At 36.6% G+C, this 22,394-nt stretch overlaps 1 protein-coding gene across 3 annotated transcripts in view; it reads left to right on the top strand.

Moving 5' to 3' along the window:
- The window catches only part of ryr2b (ryanodine receptor 2b (cardiac)), a 77,942-nt gene extending 72,325 nt beyond the window's left edge, over positions 1–5,617 (top strand). The window contains exons 100-105 of one of the 3 annotated variants that reach the window (XM_042010104.1): positions 353–509; positions 760–824; positions 2,019–2,119; positions 3,208–3,259; positions 3,687–3,757; positions 4,254–4,340. In XM_042010104.1, the coding sequence (XP_041866038.1) occupies positions 353–509; positions 760–824; positions 2,019–2,119; positions 3,208–3,259; positions 3,687–3,752 (441 nt within the window). In that variant the 3' untranslated portion in view covers positions 3,753–3,757; positions 4,254–4,340. Of the gene's footprint in view, positions 1–218; positions 275–352; positions 510–759; positions 825–2,018; positions 2,120–3,207; positions 3,260–3,686; positions 3,758–4,253 lie in introns of those variants that run through there. The other 2 variants (XM_042010103.1, XR_006013210.1) reach the window with 2 other exon arrangements.
- Positions 5,618–22,394: the final 16,777 nt, after the last annotated feature.

The following is a 22,394-nucleotide window of genomic DNA, read 5'->3' as shown; positions in this document are numbered from 1 at the left end:
ACACCTGACCGCCTGCTCTATTCTGATTTAGACTCCACTGTCAGTCACATATGCAGGCGACATATATAATGATAGCAGTAAAAAAAAAAAACACTGTTTCTATAGGAATTAAGGGATTTTACATTAAATCCTCAGTCATATAAAATGCATAATTTTTGATTCTTGGTACTCTGAAGCAGAGTAAAGTCCTTGCTTGTATGTTAATTCTTAATAGTCAGGGAAACTGTCTAAGGTGCAGAATACTGATACAGCCTGAGACCAAGTCTCTTTGGGGGTAGCATTTTAAAGGAAGAAATTTCTTCATCCTTAAGTGAAATTCAAAGTTCTAACTACGAACATCTCTCTTTCTTAGTGTTATATGTTCCACATGTATGTGGGAGTGCGTGCAGGCGGTGGTATTGGTGACGAGATTGAGGATCCTGCTGGAGATGAGTTTGAGGTTGAGCGAATTGTCTTTGACATCACGTTTTTCTTCTTCGTTATTGTTATCCTCCTTGCCATCATCCAGGGTGAGTCTATGACTTTGTTTTGCATGTACGCTTGAGCTTGAAGACATGCACATATACATTCATATCAGAACGCACAAATAGATCTGTTTTTGATGTTTGAAACATGTTTCATGAATTTTTCATGAGTTTGTAAAATGGGCCACCTACCTGTTTATTCTGCTAAGGCCTTAAGTATTACTGACACCTGTCATTCACATGCAAGTTCAGCCTTGAACATGATGCACAGACACACACTTCTGCAATTTTTCAGGCTTGATAATTGATGCCTTTGGAGAACTTCGAGATCAGCAGGAACAGGTGAAAGAGGATATGGAGGTGAGACAGTTTGACATATTGTTACCAAATACGCTCTTGTATACACTGAAGTCTTACCTCTGACAAGCATAGAATTTCTTTATAATCCAAATTTCAGTGTGATCTCAAATATTGCATTGCTGGTATTTGATAAAGTTGTTTGCAGGTTTTGTTTTGATGAAGCCAGTGGACCAGGCAGCCACACACAACCTTTCTGGATCAAACTGCAGAAAACACAAGCATGGTTGAACCTGAGACAAACCCACACTCAGTAACAGCTATAGTTTGTAGTAGGAAAAAAAAACACAACCAATCAACCAAAATAACTGCAGGGGAGACAATGAAGTAATCAATGGAAAATATGCAGTCGAGATGGTCTAACAGTGGTTAGCTGAACTCCAAGCATAAAGAATACTTGTATGATGTCACTGGATGCATATTTTTTCTCCTTTCTGACATTTTGGCAAACTCTTTAACGTCATCATCTGCTGTTCTACATTCACAGAGAAAACAATAATGCATGAAAAATAGCAGAGAGCTATGGTTCACTGGGCTGCACACATTCAAAAGGAATTTAAGCATAACCAAAGTGTTTTACAAACTGCTGTGGGCTAAACAGAACAGAAATTTGTGTATAACACTATCAATTTAAAATAAGGTATAGTTTTTATAATGCTTTTTATTTCATATGTGCTATCTTGTAGTTTTTATATGATTTATTTCTCACTCTTACAATGACAGTGCCACAGATTTTACACATATTTTTCCAGATGTTAAATTTCAGCACCATTATGCTCTGTTGCACTCAGAAATGATAAATGGGTTTCAGCTGCTGTTTCCATCCTCCCATAATTTGTCTCTCTAAATACAAGTGACCTGACACATATATTGCATTAAACCCAAAACAAACATTTTACCATTGCTTCTACCAGCATGAAAATACAAGCAAGGCCAATTTAGACTGTGTTGTACGTTTAGTATCAACACAATGTTGCGGAACCTTAGCAAAAATGCAGTAATGTGGAGGGAGCATTAGGAAACAAATGAAATGACAAAAAACAAAACGAAAGGTGTTTTTTGTTTTTGCAAATCACAAACTACATAAGAGTCACAGACCACTGAAAAACAAGAGGACTATGGTCTTGAGGTTTGGATTTAGAGATTCTTTTTTGAAGTTTTTCATGAGTCATGGTGTCTCACATCTTCTCTCTGCAGACCAAATGTTTTATATGTGGAATAGGAAGTGAGTACTTTGATACCATCCCTCACGGTTTTGAGACTCACACTCTTCAGGAGCACAACTTGGCCAACTATCTGTGAGTTTATTTACACTCTGTTCTTATTTGCAAAAAATAAGAATGTTAAACATAACTCCACCATTTTTACAACCTTTGATTTTATCTTCTTAGCTGTTTAAATGTCAGTCTTTATTAATATTTCTGTCAAACTTGAAAATGGTATCTAATTTACTTGTCTTGAAACCAAATCTTGATGAAAAGTTCTGTAAACAGTGTTTATTTATCGTAAACTTATCTTATTGAATCTGAATTTGCTGTTTGTAGGATAGATTGAAATCATGATCTTGTTTAGACAGCATTCATTTTTCAGTAATGTGTGCATAAATTATCATCATGCCATCATGGGTTTGAAATGACACTGAGTAGTCTGAAGGGAAGCAAAAAAATCCTGCATTTTCTTCTTTTTTTTAAAATGTCAAGGCACTTCACCACCATACAAACATCGGGATGAGCAGATAGAGTACACAGGATGTTATTAATAAACTCTTCCTCTATACTTTATTTCTGAAAAAAAATGCTTCAGTGTAAAAGGGACACTCAAAGAAGAATACCAATTTATCAAAATGAGATGAAATACCAGCAAAGATTAGGAAATGCAGAAAAGAATTACAGCAGTAAAATGTATTATAATGTCCTCAGTTTCCTCCTCATGGACAAAAGCTAACCGAGCCTAATTACTGTGAATCCTGCAAGATGGTTTTCATCCTCTGACTGACTGACTTTTCCGTGCTCATTTTTATTTATGTATGGAGGTGCTTCAGCTGACATTTTTGGCACACTAGATAAAGGTCTGCCATCTGAATCATCAGTATTCATGTTTTGATAAACAGAATGAAAAGTAATTTTCATTATTCCTTGCTTCTTGTCAGTCTTTTAATATTTGCCAGCATTAAAATGAATATTTAATCAAACTTGTCAAAATGCAGCTGTTTTCTGTTGCTATATTTCTGTGGGAAATGCACAACTGGATTCCTGTCTCTCACAATCCCAGGAGCTAATTTAATGCTGCAAATTTCTGCACAAATGTTTTCTACTCCATGTTAATTCCAAGTATGAGTGGGAGATTTTTAACTTGCTACACGATTTCCTCCTCTGTGTCTTTGCAGATTTTTTTTTATGTATCTTATTAACAAGGATGAAACTGAGCACACAGGACAGGTATGATAACCATGATAACTATTTCTTCTGTTATACTGCATGATCCAGTCAGAGCAAGTATTTGGGGGGCACTTGAAACAAACCTAAACAATCCCAACTGTTACTGCAAGATCACTTCCTTTAATGTATGCATCCTCCACTTCCTCCATGTCTTGGTGACCTATTAATTCTAGCATTTTTCATAATAATGACTAAGCTGTAGTGTAACCTTTTCAAGTGAGACAAAATTTGCATTCACACCATCTCTCAAAAGCCATATGACCCTAGGCTTGCACATTTAATGATAATGCGCATGCCAGACATGCACCGCATGATTACAGTTTCTCTTTGTACTCATAAACTGGTGTTATGTTTAACTTATACATTAAAGAATGGATTTCAAGGTGTTTTACTAACTTCTCTCATCTCTTTGTTTCAACAAATCGAGCATGACTTGTTGCACTGGGCCGAGATGAGTGTTTGCAGTAAATATTATCTGCTTCAGCTCCTTTAAAAGAGGTGCATTTTCTCTTTCTTGTCTCAAGCTGTTTGTCAATGAAAGGGGCATGTGCCTCACTAGATAAGAACATGTTTAATTCTAATAAGTTTTTTCTTTTCTCACTTTGTAATTTGGATTTTGGCACAGACTGCCTCTTCAATATAACGCTGCACAACTGATCAAAAGAAGAAAATAGAAAATTTTAAATCAGCCTGAAACAATTTAGACATCTGGGTGGTATTTCCATATTGAACTGGGTATTGGGACTTATTCCTAGATATATTGTGTGTTTTCTTTCAGTGGTTTAATTCTCTCACTTCAAAGAGGAGCTGCTTGGTGGAATGTGTAAAATGTTCCTCTGGCATGCTAGACAGAAAAAATGGAAGTTATAACTTCAGATGTATTTTCTGTTGACTGTCTTGACTGCTGTTTTACTGATCCAGTGAGCTCAGCCTTAATGAATGTATACATTTGATGTGACTTCAAGATACATGTCTGTTCTGTTGACTCTACCAGGAATCCTATGTGTGGAAAATGTACCAGGAGCGTTGCTGGGAATTCTTTCCTGTGGGAGACTGTTTCCGTAAGCAATATGAGGATCAGCTGGGATGAAAGAAAAGCTAGGAGGTCAAAAGCCTCCTTAGATAGTGTTATTGCACGGAAGCCGCATTGATTGTTGCCTTTAGACTCACTAAATTACCTTAAATGTGTGTTTACACTATTCTGATATTAAATTTTAGAGTGATTTTGTTTCCTTTGAACATTAATATTTCCAACCAACCTATTAAATTACAAGCTAACCACTTGTTGATGTTCTTATTCAAAATTAATATGGGGTTTTGATTTGGGAGTCCTATGGGTATTTAAAATTTAGAATAAAGTGGCAGTATTTTGTTGAGCTGGAAATCCTAATTCACAGCATTTTGTTAGCAAGTTCTTTTGTTTTTGTCATGAATGAACCGATTTGTTTTTCTAATCACAACTTCCCCTCATGCATGACATCCAAAACAAAACATTCTCCTTCTGGCATTTAGCATTTTTACACTGCTCTCTTTCTCAAAACTCTTTTTTTTTCTTGGATGATCTTATGTCTTTAGGATCCCCCTCCTTTCCCCTCTCCTCTCACTCCTCATCTTCTTCTCTTTTTCTGTCTCATTATCAGTTTTATACTAGCTTTCCAGTGGATATCCTATTGTTCAGGTCATAACACCCGTCATGGAAATAGGTATTTGAGCTTAATGATGAATATGACAGCACTCTCTGATGGCCAAGAAAGACTTTGGGGATTTCCCATGTATAACCCATTTACTAAAACAGCATGATAAGTTTTGTTAAACTGCTGGAACACATTGAGTCTAATGGTAGGATGACGGTCGTAGGCGGGCCACCTAAAGACATTGTGCTCGTTATTCAAGTCTGAAACACTGTTCCCACAAAATTAAGTTCCCAGATATGTGATGCTTTTTACTAATGATTTGTAAGAATAATGGCATGGGCCAAAAAAGGGATGCTGGGGTATAAGATAAAACTTTGCCTTGGCTGCTCAGTTTTAGTTTGAATTGTTTGAGTATAAGTTTTAGATGAGATGAGAACATGGTGTTGTTGGATCTTGCAACATTTGAGGTGTAGCCCAAGTCTGAAATCGTTGCTGTGATTTCCACCATTCTAAGTAAAAATGTAAGAATTTAAGAAAGAAAGAATGAGAGTTTCTGCTTTTACTGTGTAACAAAAGTTGCTTTTAAACTGTGACAGGCTTTATTAAGTCTGTCTTGTCCTTCACCAGTCCAGATCTTATAGTGTATCATCTGTCTGTTTCTCTTTTCACCATTCAGTCCTGCTCCTAAAGCAACTAAAACCTTATGCAATTTCTGATTATTGGTCTGATGCCCAAATAAATGAACACAAGAGCAGATGTAACTTAAAATAAATTGAATCTTTAATTTCTGTTCTGTTAGCTCAGATCTTGTTGTTGCTGTTCAGCTTCTCACATTAGACATTTCCAACTGTTACGATTTCTGGGTCTTTATTTTATTGTGTGTCATTTAAGTTCATTAGATTTTCTTTGTTCTTTTAGTTATTTGTTATTTTTTGTTAATTTACTCTTAACCACATTTACCTAGTTTAAGTCCATCTTAAAGCTGTAGCAAAAGCATTAGTAAAGATGAGGTAATAAATATGTTGATAAATGATATGCCTGGTTATAAAAAGATTCTGAAACCTTGACCCAGACAAATTATACCACCCCATTGAGGGAAATTGGAGCATAATGTGCTGATGTTTTTAGGTAAACATATTATTTCTGGGTGCATGATTGAAATGGGTAAAATTTAATTTTGTAATTACAGCACTTTTTAGTTTTCTTTTTCTTTGGTGGCTTACAGATTTATTTATTTATTAATTAGGCCTACAATGTTAGAAAAACAACTGTTATCTCACTAAATGGAATTATTTTATATTTAAGAAACAAGCTTGTGTGACATACCCTCAAATATAGGGTCTGCTTGAACATCTTGCATAGTAATGTTCTAACTAAATACAATGACTGTAAGTATTTCTGTGGCAGCCATGAGGAGAATTTGCTGAATTCTCTTAATACTAGGACAAGGAGCTTCAGCGCTTCCTTCATTATCTCAGCATTGGAAACACCAGACCATCCCTTATTAAGGGGAAGGAGATGGTGTTACTGTGTAAGAAAAAAGGACTAAATGATGGATTTGTCTTTTGAGTAGGAGCACATCTAAGGTTTTGTTCTCAGTAATTATGAAGATTTTGGCAGCCCGACTCTAAGCTAAAAGGTCAATCATATCAGGCTTAGGACAATTATATCATCATAACTGGTGGTCAAACACGGTGCAGTTTCCGAAGTTCCCTCCCAGTAGTTGATTTGATGGAACACTGTATAGCAGAATAACAGGACTTTACTGCTCTAAAACATCCCAAATTAAACAAACCTACTGTTCAGAGCAGAATTGCCACATGTGCTGATGAAGAGATACTTTGGTTAAGATTGATGTTCGTTTGTAGCTGCTGACATCTCCAATTTTTCATGATATTTTCTCTGGTTGAGTATTGCCAAGGCCAGAAAGGTGGATGTAGTTTAGGTTGTGGAGCATAACTCAGTTCTGGAATTTCCGCTGTCAGCTCACTGTGTGGATGTATTTATAACAGTAGAGTAGTACTACGTGACACAGCTCAGGTCCCTGATGTCTTAGAAAAAAAATTATGCACATGAGCTTTGGGTTTCCATTGCAACATAACTGGAACTACACCCAAGGTGTTTCTGTTTCTCAGAAAGGATGACTTCATCTGTACTGTCTGCCAAAATATGAGAAATAAATGACAGCCACTACTGTATTGATTAGCTGTACTACCACTGCCATCAGTCTCAAATTACCAACACTTAACTTTATCCAGACATACACACATAAGTTACTTGCGTCTGAGATAAAATCTCACACTGTGCTGCCATGAAGTACTAACTTAAAGGAAATCCAGTCTCTGAACTGAAAACCAGTAACAACTGTTTGCAGTTTTTATAGCACAACAGGACAGAAGCAAGGTTCTGCCTTCAAAAGGCGAGCACGCCAACATAGCTTCCTGAGGAAGCTATGGACAAAATTCACTATCTTACCTTTCCTGTTGGTTCATGGTTTGTTAAATTTTTAAGTACGGTAGAAAAAACAACCAAACAAACCCCACATATTCTTTCTTTTTCTTTCTTTTAAATAAATAAAGTTTTAAATTTACAGGCACTGAAAAAGTGGATGTTAACAAAAACATCTTGATCAGCTTGTTATTAGCTAAATGACAAAATATATCTATGGTTACAAGTGCAATATATGAAGTCAGAGGAAAACTATTAAATAAACTTTCGGATTTTTTTTCTATGTAAAATTTAAACAACTATCTAATTTAAACAAACTCTCACTTACTTGCACATGACAAAAGTAACTAGAAGCTTGCAGTTTCACAGGTGGGTATCTACAGTTGCAAAGTGCTTAACCAAACTCCCCTACATGGTCTTAGCAAATCATAGTTAAGATGAATACAAGTTTTTAAGGTTAGGTTTAAGTCAAGCTTAAAGACTTAAAGCTGTAAGTTAACTTTAAAATGTTTAAGTAAAAGCTATTGTGTGGGACGGGCTTAAATTTGTGTGAAGTTATGATAAAAGGGTGTGCCATGTAGTTTAAAAACATACTTGTCCTTTTAGAATGAGCAGAGTCCTGGTTGTGCAGGGAGGTCAATTGAATCTCAATGCCTGTGTCGATACATATTTGGCACAGCTTTGCCTCAGCAGCCTTAAACACAAACCATTCTCGCATACTATAAATGATGGAATATAATTCACATACTTGAATTTTCATTTTGAGTTTGTATGTAGACATAATGCTAATCACTTGACTCACAGCATGAACTGAAAAGAAGGGGATTTCATACAAAACGGTTGAGGGTGATGATTATTGCTACATCCCTAATTGCCTCATGGACAGGTTTTATCTGTAGTTAACATAATTTGTAGCCTAAAAAGTGATGTCCATAAAAATGAGCAGACTCATTTGTATGTATGAGTGTTTCCATATGCTAAATTCAACACCTCTTTTTAATGTTTGTGCTATTCTATTGCATCACCATTAAAACCCAGTGGGTCTCCTGGAGGCTTAAATAATACACACTAAACATATCTGACCCTATCACAGAATAGTAAAATTTATGCATAACTGAGCCATATTTCACAGTCTGTGATTGAAAATCAATTATATGGATACATCATGCATAGCCCTCAGGTTTAATATAAAACATCGTGGTAATGTAGTGTGTGTGTATCCAATAATAAGGAATCTAGGAATTATTCATAGCCAGATGTCTTCAGGCTGGCATGCATCAGCTAGCTCTTCATATAGGCACTGTAAAATGATATGGAGGCATGTGGCTGGATAATTCTGAAGTTTGCCTCAGCTATTTCCTTGTAGGGTAATGTCTCAGTACCCAAATACAACATTTTCATGAAGATAAAATCCAAGTCAGAAACCAGTAAAAAATTAAAAGACAAAAGAAAGTCAAGGAGAGACAGCCAGTGCGATTTTAGTCATATCTGAGGCCAAGTATCCTGAATTGCATTTCTGTCTCAAACTGTGACTCTTGCACAGAGAATACTTCAGTTTGTGCCTTCAAAAGAAATTGTCTCTGATATTAAACTGGCAGTAGTTTCTCATCCAAGCTGTCATCCCTAGACTATCTTCCTAAAGCCGTTTTCTTTGTTCAGTTCCTTTTCACTGACCCGTCAGGAAATCACTTGATGCCTGCCTGCCTCTGTAGTAAATGAGGGCTGCTTCAAGAGACACACAGGTTTGATTCTTGGTCTTGCATCCACAAGAAGTCAACTTTTTTCAGATTTAAACCAGTAAGTTGTGGTAGCGATGGGGTTTTAAAGAGGCTCAAGTCTGGTAAATACATGTCAGTATTGACTAAGAAAACAAGATGTAAATTTTTCCCTCATGAAATGAAGTTGAATTGAATGACAGTGAGCAGACAAACTGACTTTAATTTGTTTTGTAGCTAGTATTTCTCATTTACAACATTATAAAAAACAATAACCTACTATTCAGTTCATTCAATATTTAAAACTATGCTAAATTAGACAACCTCTACATTAAAAATGCATCAAAACAAATTCCAGTGGTGCATGTTGATACACTCTGGGTTTATTGATTAAAACACCCTGCTGCAGCCAAACAAATGTGTGTTTCTGCAAACCAAGCGTCCCTATCTACAAAAATATGTGCTTTGAAAATGCAAGCACTGTGAGCATCTTTAAAAGACTTGCACACTTCAGGAGTGGCTTTTTTGTCAGGTGTAATTAAAAAACATTAATCCTTGAAATTAAACAGCATAAAAGCAACAAGCTGGCTCCCTTTTTACATGAACTGTCACCGTGAAATTCTCTGGTGATTGAAGCAGATTAAGTACCTGCAGCAACCCCTTTTTTTTATGTGATAAGTTATTTCCCCAGTGCTTAAACACTGCTCCATTAATCCCTATCATCATGCTTTGAGGCATTACTAAACTGCCATTTACTTAAAGAATTAGTTCTTAAATTGACCATAAAACCAAGCTACAGCAGTAGAAGACATTGTGTTAATGGGCCTCAAAATCATGCTCCTTCCTTTACTCACCGTTTCCATCCTCTGTTATTACAACGAAAGTAAAAGATTAAAAAAAAAAACTGTTGGAACTGTTGTTGGGCATGACTATTAACATTTCTCTCAGATACCTTTTACTTTAAAATCATTGTAATACATTTAAAATATTGTTAAACTTGCTTTACATTTACAACCCCTAATACAAATTTGGATACTACGTAAAATATCAAAAACAGAGTACAGTGATTCATAAATCTCATAAAACAGTTTTAGTCAGGTGTAACAGAGTCTCTGAACCTATGTGCACAGTCAATTTTGTGAGTTTTTTATGTTAATACATGTATTAATCCAATCACTGCCTGTTGCTAATTAACCTAATTGTATTAAATGTTCTATTATTAACATTTGACTTGGATTTCATGTTCTTGTGAATAAAATATTGTTTTTGGTTAAAGTATTGAGATTTGCAAATGATCTGTTTAATTTGATTATATATATATATATATATATATATATATACACGATCTAAAGGGAAATCTTGTTTTTTCTTTACGTACTTTCTGTTAAGGTTGCAGGTAGGCACCTTGGACAAGTCATATCCATCAGAGCTAATACAAATAAAAAGAAAATATATGCTTGTGGTCACTTCAGAGACTTCAAAACACCCACCTCTGAGTGTGGAATGAAAGCAAAGCACTTGGGGATCACAGGTGAAAAGAACACAGACTCTGCACAGGGAGGGCTTTAATGGTGAGTAAAAGTAATGGAAAATAAGTTGTTATAGTAAAAAAGGAATACATGTTAATATATCCTCTCTGGTATTACAACTGTTGCCCTTTGGACAATATGTTCATCACATGAAGTGCTATGAACCAGACTGACATGGACATTCTCATGAGTTTCTCAGACCTCTTCCCTCTTGTTACAATATTCCCCCCACCACACCCAATAACTGTTTTCCAGTAAACAAGGATTATCACCAAGCTGTCTAAATTACCATTTAAATTGGACAACTCCATGCCAAGAGAAAGCCAATTACTCAATGACGGTTTAGTAGGGGAAAGGATAGAAGAGGCCTGAAGATGAGTATATGTCCCAGTGGACGAGGTCCCCTTGCATCACTGTGAATGCTACATCTTATTTCATTTCAGTGGCTTTGCTTTCAGATGTGCAGACAGTATAGATTTAGGTTCTGCAGGGGTGTTCGCACAGTGATCTGAGCCACTGAAATTTGATAGGAGACAGGTGCTGCTTTTAATAATTGAAGCTGGCAAATTGGCTCACTCAAAGGTGAGCTCAAGCAGTTGTGAAAATGACCCATTTTCCAGCCAAGTGGAATTATGTCCCTTTTTAAAAATTTAAGGTTGGGGAGCATTAGTTTATTGGCAGAAGTTATTTGACTTATATGACTTTTAGTTTCTGCTGCAATACAGCAAAAGGAAGATTGATGAGAGGACAAAAAAATTATGTAGAAATGTTTTTTATTAGATTGCTAAAGACTTCAACCAAAGCTTAGATTGGTTCAAAAGAAAAAGTAGATTTGTGTTTGAAAGTAAATTAAGAACTCTCCAAGAAATTTATGCAAGTAATTATAATGTCCTCTTAAGTCACAGAGTTTACTCTGTGTTCTTTAAAAAAAAAACAAACAAAAAAAAAACTGAAGATTCAAGGTTAAAATATGATAACTTATTGTTGCAAACTGAATTTACTCACCCATCAATATCCATAAACTACCACATATGGACAGTATAGAAAGCTGAAATTGGAAACCGTTTTCCATATAATGCATTTAAAAGAATGTTTGAAGTTGTCATGTAGCGTGGTAAATTAACAATTTGCATTTAGAGCAGCTGAAAAATAGATGTTCATGTCTTTCAGAAACATCAAGAAAATGAAGATTAGACTCAAATGTCCAGTTGGACCAAATGCAGTGAATGTGTCTTTATGCATATTCTTTCACACTGCCTTATAGTCTTTGTCTTTGATCAGCTGTTGTTCAATCTGCTGTATGTTAATTTGTTCTTTTCTACTGGTTTTAATTTTCCTTTCAAGCACAAAAATCATTCACGTCTGCCTTCCTACCCTAGTAATGACATTTCCCTTTATAAAGTTAAGATTATAATAGGTTCTAGGATATAAATAGTGTTTCAGGGCTACTTGATACTTTTAGCAAATTGGAACAAAATGAAACTACAGCTGCAACTGGTAAATATTTTTATTACCAATTTATCTGAGGATTGGTCAGGTTATTATATTTTTTCTAAAATGTAAGAAACTACTAAAATTGAAATCACAAATGCTTCAGATGATGTTTAATGACCTTTTTGTTTTGTTCTTGTACAGTCTAAAGCCCAAAGGTTTATACTAAGTGAGGATTAAGTAAACAAGCATATATTCACACTATGATTGAAAAACTTTGATTATCTACAGTCATTATTTTATTCAGTTAGTCCTTTCAGTGCTGCAAATGAATATAACTTTCCCATCAGAAAAATAACCAATGGAATAAAAATTTCTTAACTGCCCGTGATCCACCATTTAAATCTGTTGTTGTTCACTGGTCAGTGTATGCTAACTTCAAATGATCTAATAACTATGTTGGTCCACAGTGCAAAACAGTTTCAAAATTAAGCCTCAAAAACTGTAAAATGAGTCCATTTCCACACATTAAAAAAATTATGTTAAATGCTAATGTCTTTTTTTTTTTTTTTTTTTTTTTTTACAAACGTGAGATGATTGACAGTGTTCATATTGTGTTATTGCAAAACTGTTACATCTTAAAAAATGCTCAGAAGTAGGTAGGAAGGCTGGATGTTGACATTACATGAGTGACCCATCCATCTATCCATTTTCTATACCGTTTAGTCCAATTTAGGGTTGCAGGGAAGCTGGAGCTTATCCCAGCAGTTAGCAGGCGAGGCGAGAGGCAGGTACGCCCTGGACAGGTTGCCAGTCCATTACAATAGTGACTGTGACATGAGAGAGAAATCTGAATCCCTTCTGATCCAATCAAATCCAACATCTTTTTACCCTGTGTGCAGTACTGTGCTGTCAATCACTGAGGGGTGTTAGGGGTGGCACAAGAAATACAAGGTTAAGTTAGATATTAATAGAGAATATTGTCATATTTGAGAATAAAACCACAAATTAGTCTTAAATATTATTGAATAGTGCCTCACAGCAAAAAGATTTCTGGTTTGAGCATTGGCTGGGGGAGCAGGCTGGGCCTTTCCGTGTGGAGTTTGCATGTTCTCCCCCTGATTGCATGGGTACCGGCTTCATCCCACTGTCCAAAGACATGCCTGTTAGATTAATTGCTAGGATTGAGTGTGAGTAGTTGTTTGTCTCTGATAGCCCTGCGATGGACTGGCAACCTGTCCAGAGTTTACCTTTCCTCTCACCTAGTATCTGCTGGAATAGGCTCCAGCCTGGTAGTTTACATTTCATCTTGCCGTCCAAGCTATATTCTGACAGCTTATACAGTAATCATCTGACCAAAAAAGTGACAACTTCTGAAAGTCTGCCCTTTCATACAGAAAACCCCACTGATTAATCCTAATTAAAATGGTTCTAAAATACTTAAGTACCACTCATTGTGACTTAATCAGGATTTCTGTCAATAAAATTAACATACATTTAGGGTAAAGATACTGTGGCAAATTGTAGCCAGCATGCTGCTTAAAGTCCTTTTGAATGCAAGGCAGCGGCTGCTGGCTGATAACACATGGATGCAGAAGTCATCCTCTTCATTATTTTCTGAGCATCAGTTTTGCATAGTAATGTGAACCCTAGCATCCAAACCTCCCTTGCACCACTCCTCCATAACACAATGCATTTTACTCGAGTGTTATTGTATATGTATATTACATTCAATACACTGCACAAAAAGGTTGCAGAAATGGTAATTTAAAAACAGTTTTTTTTGCAGCCTGGGAGTAAACGATAAGTCTGCACCGATTCTTCCCTACCTGGCCACCGCACACTGTAGGGTGGCAGGTTTTGGCTGACTTTGATAGCAACTTTTTGGTGAGAATGCTGACAAAAGACCTTTTTGTTCCTTGTCTTGTAAAAAAAATGTCACAGATATTGCCAAGGTGGAGGGTGGGAATTTGCCTCTTTATAATAATAAACACCCACATTTATGTTTTTTCTTCAATAAATATGAGCCCATCAAGGACAAACCATACACAAGTCAGTTTAAATCATAGTCAATGCTCAAAAATCAGCTTTGCAAGTATCAGTCAATACTGACTTTTACAAGCTGGCAAAGTTTCTCAGTCTGGGTTTATTTATCATGTAGCTGTTGGCTATAAATACCAGCCACAGCAACAGTCTCATAATCTCTTGCATGCAGCCACAGAGAGAAATATACCTGCATTGCTGACCAGGTCAAGATAACTACTGTTTTTGTCAACAGAGGCATGTCACTGGAGGCCAACATTGAGATATTATCACTCATCATAGACAGACTTGATCATTAACTGACACTGATCTCACAAGACTTCCTTTAGGGTCACAGTTTAGGTTGGTTTATTGATGTTGAGAGGTTGCATATTTGCTTAATCCGTGCCTACTTAAAAACTTTTAATCCATCCAAAGACAATTGTTGATCATTTATTTTCTATGTACTCAGTTGAGTAAATCAGTGCTGTCCCTGTCAGCCCAAAGATTCGTTTCCGCTTTTGTAACCAGAGAGCAGAAGTCTCATAACATCATTACAACACAATGAACACAAGTCAACATCACGGTCATCCTCAACCTCGCACATTGCCTCCCCTTTCATTGTCTTGCAATCAAATCTGCCTCCTCATTAAACTTCATGTGCGTGCATGTCTGGCTGGCGGGTGTTTCTGAATATAAATATGGGCTTGATGTCAAGGGTTGTGATTTGACTGAATGACAACTACTGTCTGTCCTTGTCACTCATCTGTGTTTTAAATTAGAATAATTAAGTCACCTTATTTCTACACAGTGCCAAATTGATTGCTGTTAGTTATCACAGGCTGCTTTAGTCCAGTTCCTTTGATCTGGTGATAGCAGTCAGTACCTCTAAGTTAACTGCCTCTCTTCACCTTCTGGGTAATATTCCTGATTTCTATCAATGTGACCATGTCAAATTCTACGAATAATCGAGGACTTTTGCTGTAAGCGTCATCAAGCTTTTCTATAAGAATTTAGAAATAGAATCGTAAAAAAGAAAAGCAATGACTAGAGGAAAAGCAAACTCCTTATATGACAACAAAAAACATCAGGCAGATGGTGAGAGAGTGACTATTGTCAGTAATTCATAAAAGTGCATATTAGATCTCCATATAGGATCAAAAAAGGAGCTTCACAATTGTGTGGTGGTCAGCAGCATGACCTTGCAGTGAACAGGTTTCTGGTTTGACCTGGCTGGGGCCTTTCTTGGGTTCTTTTCATCTTGGTTCACTCCAGATAGTCTAGCTTCCTAACACAGTCCAGACATGCATCTTAGGTTAATTACTAGTGATTCCAAATGCTCCTAAGTATAGAGTGAGCATGGGTGGGTATTTGTCTCTATTTGTGGGACCTTTGATAGACCAGGTATAAGCCCACCTCTCATCTGACCTCAACTGGGATTTCAGCCTCCCCGTGACTCTATATTGGAATAACCAAATATAGAAGATAGATGGCGATAAAACATATTACAGCATCATTAACATTGCTCATTTAAAATAGTAAAGAAAAGCCTTAAAAGTGAAAGAATTAGTCACAGACTGCTCACACTCACCTTCAGTCTTTACAAAAACCAGTGAAGCTCCTTTCCTTTATAGACAATTTGAACAGCTTTTTTCATGGACACTTGGATATTTCCACATCATTTCATTTAGTTAGGAGCCCTCTTAACTTTTCCCATTCTTTTCCTGTCCTCTTTTGTCCTGTGACGTCCCTACTCCTGAATGAACCCCTGCAGGCACACCTGCATGTCATGATTTTATCAAGACTCTACAGCAGGGATTACCAGCTCCAGACCTCTTGAGCCAATGTCCTGCAGGTTTTCAATGTTTTCCTGCTGCAACATACCTGGTCCACTTGAAGTGGTTCTCCAACAGCAGTTCTGCATGAGCCTGTTAACGACCCATTATTTGAATCAGGTGTGCAAAAACCTGCATGACACTGGCTCAAGAGGTCTGGAGTTAATAATCCCTGCTCTACAGTGGCAGTGCTACTTACTGTCTTTGATCATTTAAAGGGACATTGTGGAATATTTTCTGTTGTTTACTTGTCAAAATCAATGTCTGCATGTATACATGTATTATCGTTGGTGTATTATGACCTCTCCAAGTGATCTGACACATTCTCGTAAGTGAAGAATTTTAGATTTGTTCATACATATGACGGGTAAGCCGATGGGGAGGCGCCATGATGGTCTGCCATCTTAAAACTGCCTCCGTTGGCATGGCAAAAATAGCACCAATGCTGAATCCTAGTAAGCCTGCCCACAGTGATTGGGATGCAGGAAGAGAAGATAAATGAAAGCGGCTTACTACCAATAATGCAGGACCATGCATATGCAGCTGCAGCATGGGAGCCATTTTCACCATCGCCAAGAAAGTGAAAAATGTGACTTAAAAGGCAGCATGACCAGACGATACAAACAAGAAGAATCAACATCATGCTAGCCTTCCCCAGCTGGAAGGAAGTCAAGAAGGAGAAAGATTTTAAAAAGGACGCTGAATTTGCCAGCTTTCTCCTTGACAAACAAATCATAGGTACTGCCTAAATGAGCCTAAAGCTAACTTCTTTCATTTTGTTTTGTTCGACAGTGTTGCTCGTTACCATGGGCAGCATAACAATAGTGCCTGCTAAAATACACCAGCCTCGATGGTCCAGAAGTGTACGTTTACATGGTTTCTGTCGCTGTCATAGTCACAGTAAACACCGTCTTTCAGTCATGGTAAAGACGAAGTAAAAGCTGGTGGGAAGGTTTTATACGCTGGGTTTTACTGTGACAAAAAGCCGGTGTTGTGTCGAGGCTAGAGTCCCTGTCGAGATCCGTTCCCCCTCTGAGAACCATTCTTCCTTCTAAACACAGAACAACAACATCTGACAGTTTGATGGGATGTAGTTTGCAATATTTATGAAATCACAAAACTCTTTACCTGAGTGAACGCTCCATGTCGGATGACATGCTTTCATCTGTGTTGTCGAGGTTTTTTGAGACTGTTGTTGCAATGGGTGTTTGAGAAAGTGAGGTGCTAGAATACACTATATGTTAGAATGCAACACATTTCCAACGTAAATGGAAGTGATTCTTACACAGTTTTTCTTTATTAGCCTGTTACTGTATGTAGGTGTGTTATTTTGATTAGTTAGTTAAAGTTAATTCCATGTTATTGTCTATTCCTTAATAATTTAATTCTCTTCATGTTGCTCAACCCTCCAGTTTTCAGCTCCAGTTATAAAGTCCTAGAAAAAGTAACAAAGCAGTTGGTAATAATATAAAAATAGCCTGTTTTATCTAAAGAGGATTTAGTATAAAACTATAATAAGCACTTTTTATGTGGAATTCATTTTTCTAACAAATTCCAGTCTCGGGCTTTTATCTTCAGACTTCTGCTCCATTTTTGTTGCAGTTTTCTGTTGAACAAAGATTAAATAGATTTTTTTCTCTTCTTTTTTTTTTTTATTATTATGTGTTAAGATTAATTTTCTAATGGAAATCAAGGGACTTTTTTTCTAATGCAAAACTTACATACAAGTTGTATAACCCTTGCTATAACTTGCAGAATGTGCCTGCTCCCAACCAACCAACCAACCACACGCACACACAAACACCCAAAAAGTCAAACTTAAATGTTCATAGGTTGCAGATGGTGCACTAATGACGACGTTAAGTGCAAATGAGAGTGGTTGTCGTTGGATGAATTACTTTATCAGTCTACACAGAAAAAATGTGACACAAGATTCAGAACTGTTTTTAAGTCAATGTCAGTAAACAAAACTAATAACTGAAAATATTTAAATTTTTAATATCCACATTTTTTCTTTTATTTATGCTGCAGTGAAGTCTTATTTAAATATGGCTTTCATGATGTGCTTTGACAGACATATTTTAGTATTTCAAACAAAGCAACCACTCATTTCAGTGTTTAACCCAATTGCCCTGAGCTCCTTCTTTTTCAATATTTGTACTTCTGGAGGGATTTATGGTTATGAAGAGTAAGACTGCAGCTCTACAATACTAATACAGTTTGAAAGACGCCAGGAAAGGTTTCAATATTTTTTGCCCGTGGGTGCTTTTCAGGGACTGTTATGTGATGTACGACTTCGAGAACATTGTGTGGCTATGATAAGAATGTGTTGTCATCATTGGACACAGTGCTCCCACACAGCTGTAGCAGTTTGCTCTGTCTGTCTGTCAGTCTCCATCCACTCCCCCTGACTGTTGCAGAATGAGGTGTTGCCTCCAGTCAGTGAAGGGGAAAGAAAATGTTTCACACAGATACAGAGTGAATGCTGCAGTCCGAATATGGAGCCAAGGTTCACTCAACATACTGCCACTTTAACACACCGGGCAACATTTAATGTTTTTTTTTTTACTTTTTTAAAACAAGCAGGGTAGGAATGATTTTCAAGAGTATATTTTTTGCTAAGTGACGATTCTTTTCTAACCCTAACCAAGCGTTTTTGCTTTTGTGAATAAGCCTAACCAATCCATTTTGTTTTCCCCTGTGTGTGTTATTTGGTTTGGCCAAACCACTATATATGTTACCCTCATTGGGTCAGGTCAGTTTTTCCTCATTTAGGTTTGATTTGTTTAAGTTTTGCTTTTGAGTACCATTATATTTAGTTGACCTCATTTATTGGCTGGCTAGTTTAGTCTTTCTTTTGGATTATTGTATTCATTCAGGGTCAATAAAAACCCAGTTTTGAAATTACTTTGTGTCCTTGTTGCTTTACTGCTTGGTCCCTGACAAGAAGATGAACCTGTCTTCAAAATTAAAATAATATAAGGCTGTACTCTATGTTCTTTGAGTTGTACAGTCTATGCGCCAATATGTTCATAATAATAACAAATGCAGGCGTATTTATAACCTGAACCCTTGATCCTGAAAGCGAGGGCATCTGGTGGCTTTCTTACACTTTAAAGTGGCCATCACAGTTTGGATACATTTGTCCTCTGAGACAGAGGTAATTGAAAATGAATACACTTTTATTCTTCTATGAAACATACATCCTAAAAGCATTACTCTGGAGCAGGATCACAGTGCTTCATTTACAGCACGCCATGAAACCTAGAAAATTAGATGAATGTAAAAATGAATTACATGCAATTTATGTATTCCCAGATCCATTTTGGGAGAATTTGGACAGAGCAATCATTTTTTCTGCAGTCATAAATTCATCAAATGAGAATTTTCTGAAATAATGCTATTTATTTATTTATTATTGGTTACATGCCATAAAAATCTCACTTGAACTGACACTATATATTGTTAGGGATCCTGGGTACAAACCTAATTTAATCCATTCTCAACAAGACCACATTAAAACATATTTATAACAAATTCCAAGATTAAAGAATTTACGGTTTATACAGTGGTAGATAAAACACACTGCCAAAAATCAAACAAAATCAGATCACAGCTACATGTTTTTGAAGTTATACTATTGGTTTACTTTAATAAATGAGTCAAAAAAGGGGTCAGATTGTTATTTTGCAGATCTTACAACCCCTGCAAAGCTGTTCATGAGCTTCCTTTGACTTGCAACTTTTAAACTCACTAAGTGCATCCATTCAATTCGAAACCATAGTTAGAATGTGACATTAGGTACTATAGTTCACCAGAATCAATAATCCAGCCCACCATAAAGTTCTGTTTATTTGATTCTTTGGCAGTAAAATTAAGTATTTCTAGGTGAGGTTAATTTTTATTCTACTTCTTACATTTTTTTCTCTTCTCTTTTAGATGTGACCTTAATGTTAGACTTTACAGGCAATAATAACAAAAAGATGCAGGCACATGTAATATGTGAATATTCCTGACAAGATGGCACTCATGTCTCAAAAACAACAGGATGTGAATTATAATTTGATTCCTTTAAAAACACTTTGAAATAGCATATAATTTCTTCCATTCCAAACAGCCTGTTTTTGTCTTTCATGTGAGATCAATTTCCATTTAAAAGCACTACAAGACATTTTTCATTAGGCCTTTCATTAGTTTAATTTGTTAATTTGTTTGTAGGTCAATGTGGCAGTTTTTACTTTAGCATGTTAGAATGCTCATATATTAGATGACACTAATAGAAAAAAGTCAGATAATTGCTAAGGTTAAAAATCATCATGAGGATGACACAAACACCTTTTAAATTCCTTTAGCTCGGGTTCTTGTTGAGATAACACTCTTGCACAAAGATTAAGTTGGTTATGTTCTATCTGCTCGCATGTAAAGGTAGAGGAGGTACTGTTCAAACCAGAGTGGTAGTCACTTGATCTGGCTAGCTGTCTTGTCCTTTAAATAATGATTCTTTATCTTTCTGAGGCAATTTCACACCTGCATTCAGACATTTATTGATTGCTCTTATTATCTGTCCTGAACACTTGCCATTCATTGTCAGCTTTTCCTTCTAATAGGATGTGTTTTCTCGCTGCTCCCCTCCTTTATCACCTCTACAAACTCCTTCTCTTAAACACACACTCCACTTTGCCTCTTATCGTGATCCTTTGCATGTTGTAAATCAGCTTCAGAGGCGACAGACAGACAGCTGCTTTGCTATTAGAATTGTTTGCATACCTCGATCTGTGGACGCTCATCTTCAGTATTACAGGTCTTGATTCAGTTGTGTCTCCCTCTTTGTGGCTCTTTTTGCTCCTCTGTTTTCGTAAGTGGATAGAACAAGGACTTGCAACCGTACTGCGATAAAGGCTTATCGTTTGATTTCTGCAGTTTATTTTTAATAAAGGAAAATCATACAGAAACTGTGCTACAGAAAAGAGGGACTCCACCTAGTTTTAGATTGTAGTTATATTAATTGTCTCCACAAATTTGCCAGCTGAAATTGCATTATGATGATTGGCACAGGAGGGGATGAGAATTTTAACTGTTCTGCACAGCACTAATTGGTTCCTTACAGCCCAGTTTGAAGTGAGCAGCCAGCATGTCACAACCCTTTATTGTCTCTGATAAGGAAAACAAACACAACACTCTGCCTATTTAGGGCATTTATAATAATATAAAAATATGGCAAAAAAGAGAGATTTTGTCATCTCAGTGGGACTTCCCTGGTAAAATAAAGGTTAAATAAATAAAAAAAAATAAACATTATTGTTTACTCAAAATTTATAACAGGTTTCAGATGCAACTATTTCCTTATAAAACAGCTTTATATTTTGATGTTTTTTGAAACCAAGCTCAGTATTGTTAATGGTAAGTGGGTCTTCTTCTCAAGTAAAGAGATTTTTCCACTCAAGGTTGATATTGATATAGTTTATGGACTACAGTTGTGCTGCATACTTAGGCAACGTGACTGAGTTTGGAGATGATCCTGGCAGAGTTCTCTGCAGGAATCCAGTGATGGGTAGGTGGAGTGGGGATGGTGGGGAGTGTGTTATGAGCAAGAGGTGCTGTGAGGAAAAAAACACAATTTCTCCATGGAAGGAGAGGTTATTGATGGTGTGAGTGCAGGCAATAAATGGACGAAGTGGGGAACAGGAGGTCAGAGGAGAGATACAAGGGGGAGAAAGGTATGGATGAACATGGCATTCTCATCATTGACAGTGAGCTTTGGGTCAATTAATGCAGGTAGAAGGGCTAGTCAAATCCTGTTTTCTCATGTTGTCCTTGACTTCATAAACATGCTTTTAACCAGTATTTATCCCTCCAAAATGACTGTCTTAACATTTTGCTGTATCAGTTTTGAAATTATTTTCCCCACGTGCTAAGCCTCCTCATGCATCAGCCTGCTGTTGTAACTGTTAACTGTCTTTTCAGTGCATAATCAGCTGTGTTGTAAAAAGGGCTACATCAGAATTTATTTAAAAGTTTCATATTTTATTTGAAATTGTTTTTTTCAGTTTACATTATTGTATTCAATTATAGTAATCTTTAAATGATATCAGAGAGGTACTCATGCCCAGGCATGTAGGTGACTGAATCTATTTTTGCCTAGTCCTCATTTTGTGGGCATTCTTCCTCCCAGATGTTATTTGCACCTGCAACACACACATATCCAACTCCCCCCCCCCCATCTGTGGCAGTATCTTGGCAGTTCTCATTGCAGAACCAATAACACAGAGGCATGATGCTAAACACAACAGGATCCTGGCACAAAGTAAAAAGTGATATTAATATGCACACTCCTACACAATGCTGGTTAAAAAAAAAATTAATAAAACAAACAAAAAAAAAAAAAAAACTGTTTTGTGTTGCTCACTCACCTTTTGCCACATCATGTTGCAACATGTCAGCATGTTCTCAATCCTTAATTGTCCGCTTGAAAAGACTCCCTCTGTGACACATATTCACTCATTGGGTACCCCTTCTCATTA

Source organism: Melanotaenia boesemani, chromosome 16 (assembly GCF_017639745.1).
Source record: "Melanotaenia boesemani isolate fMelBoe1 chromosome 16, fMelBoe1.pri, whole genome shotgun sequence".
Classification (NCBI taxonomy): Eukaryota; Metazoa; Chordata; class Actinopteri; order Atheriniformes; family Melanotaeniidae; genus Melanotaenia; species Melanotaenia boesemani.
Note: the sequence above shows the minus strand (reverse complement) of the source record. Positions and strands in the feature narration are given on the sequence as shown.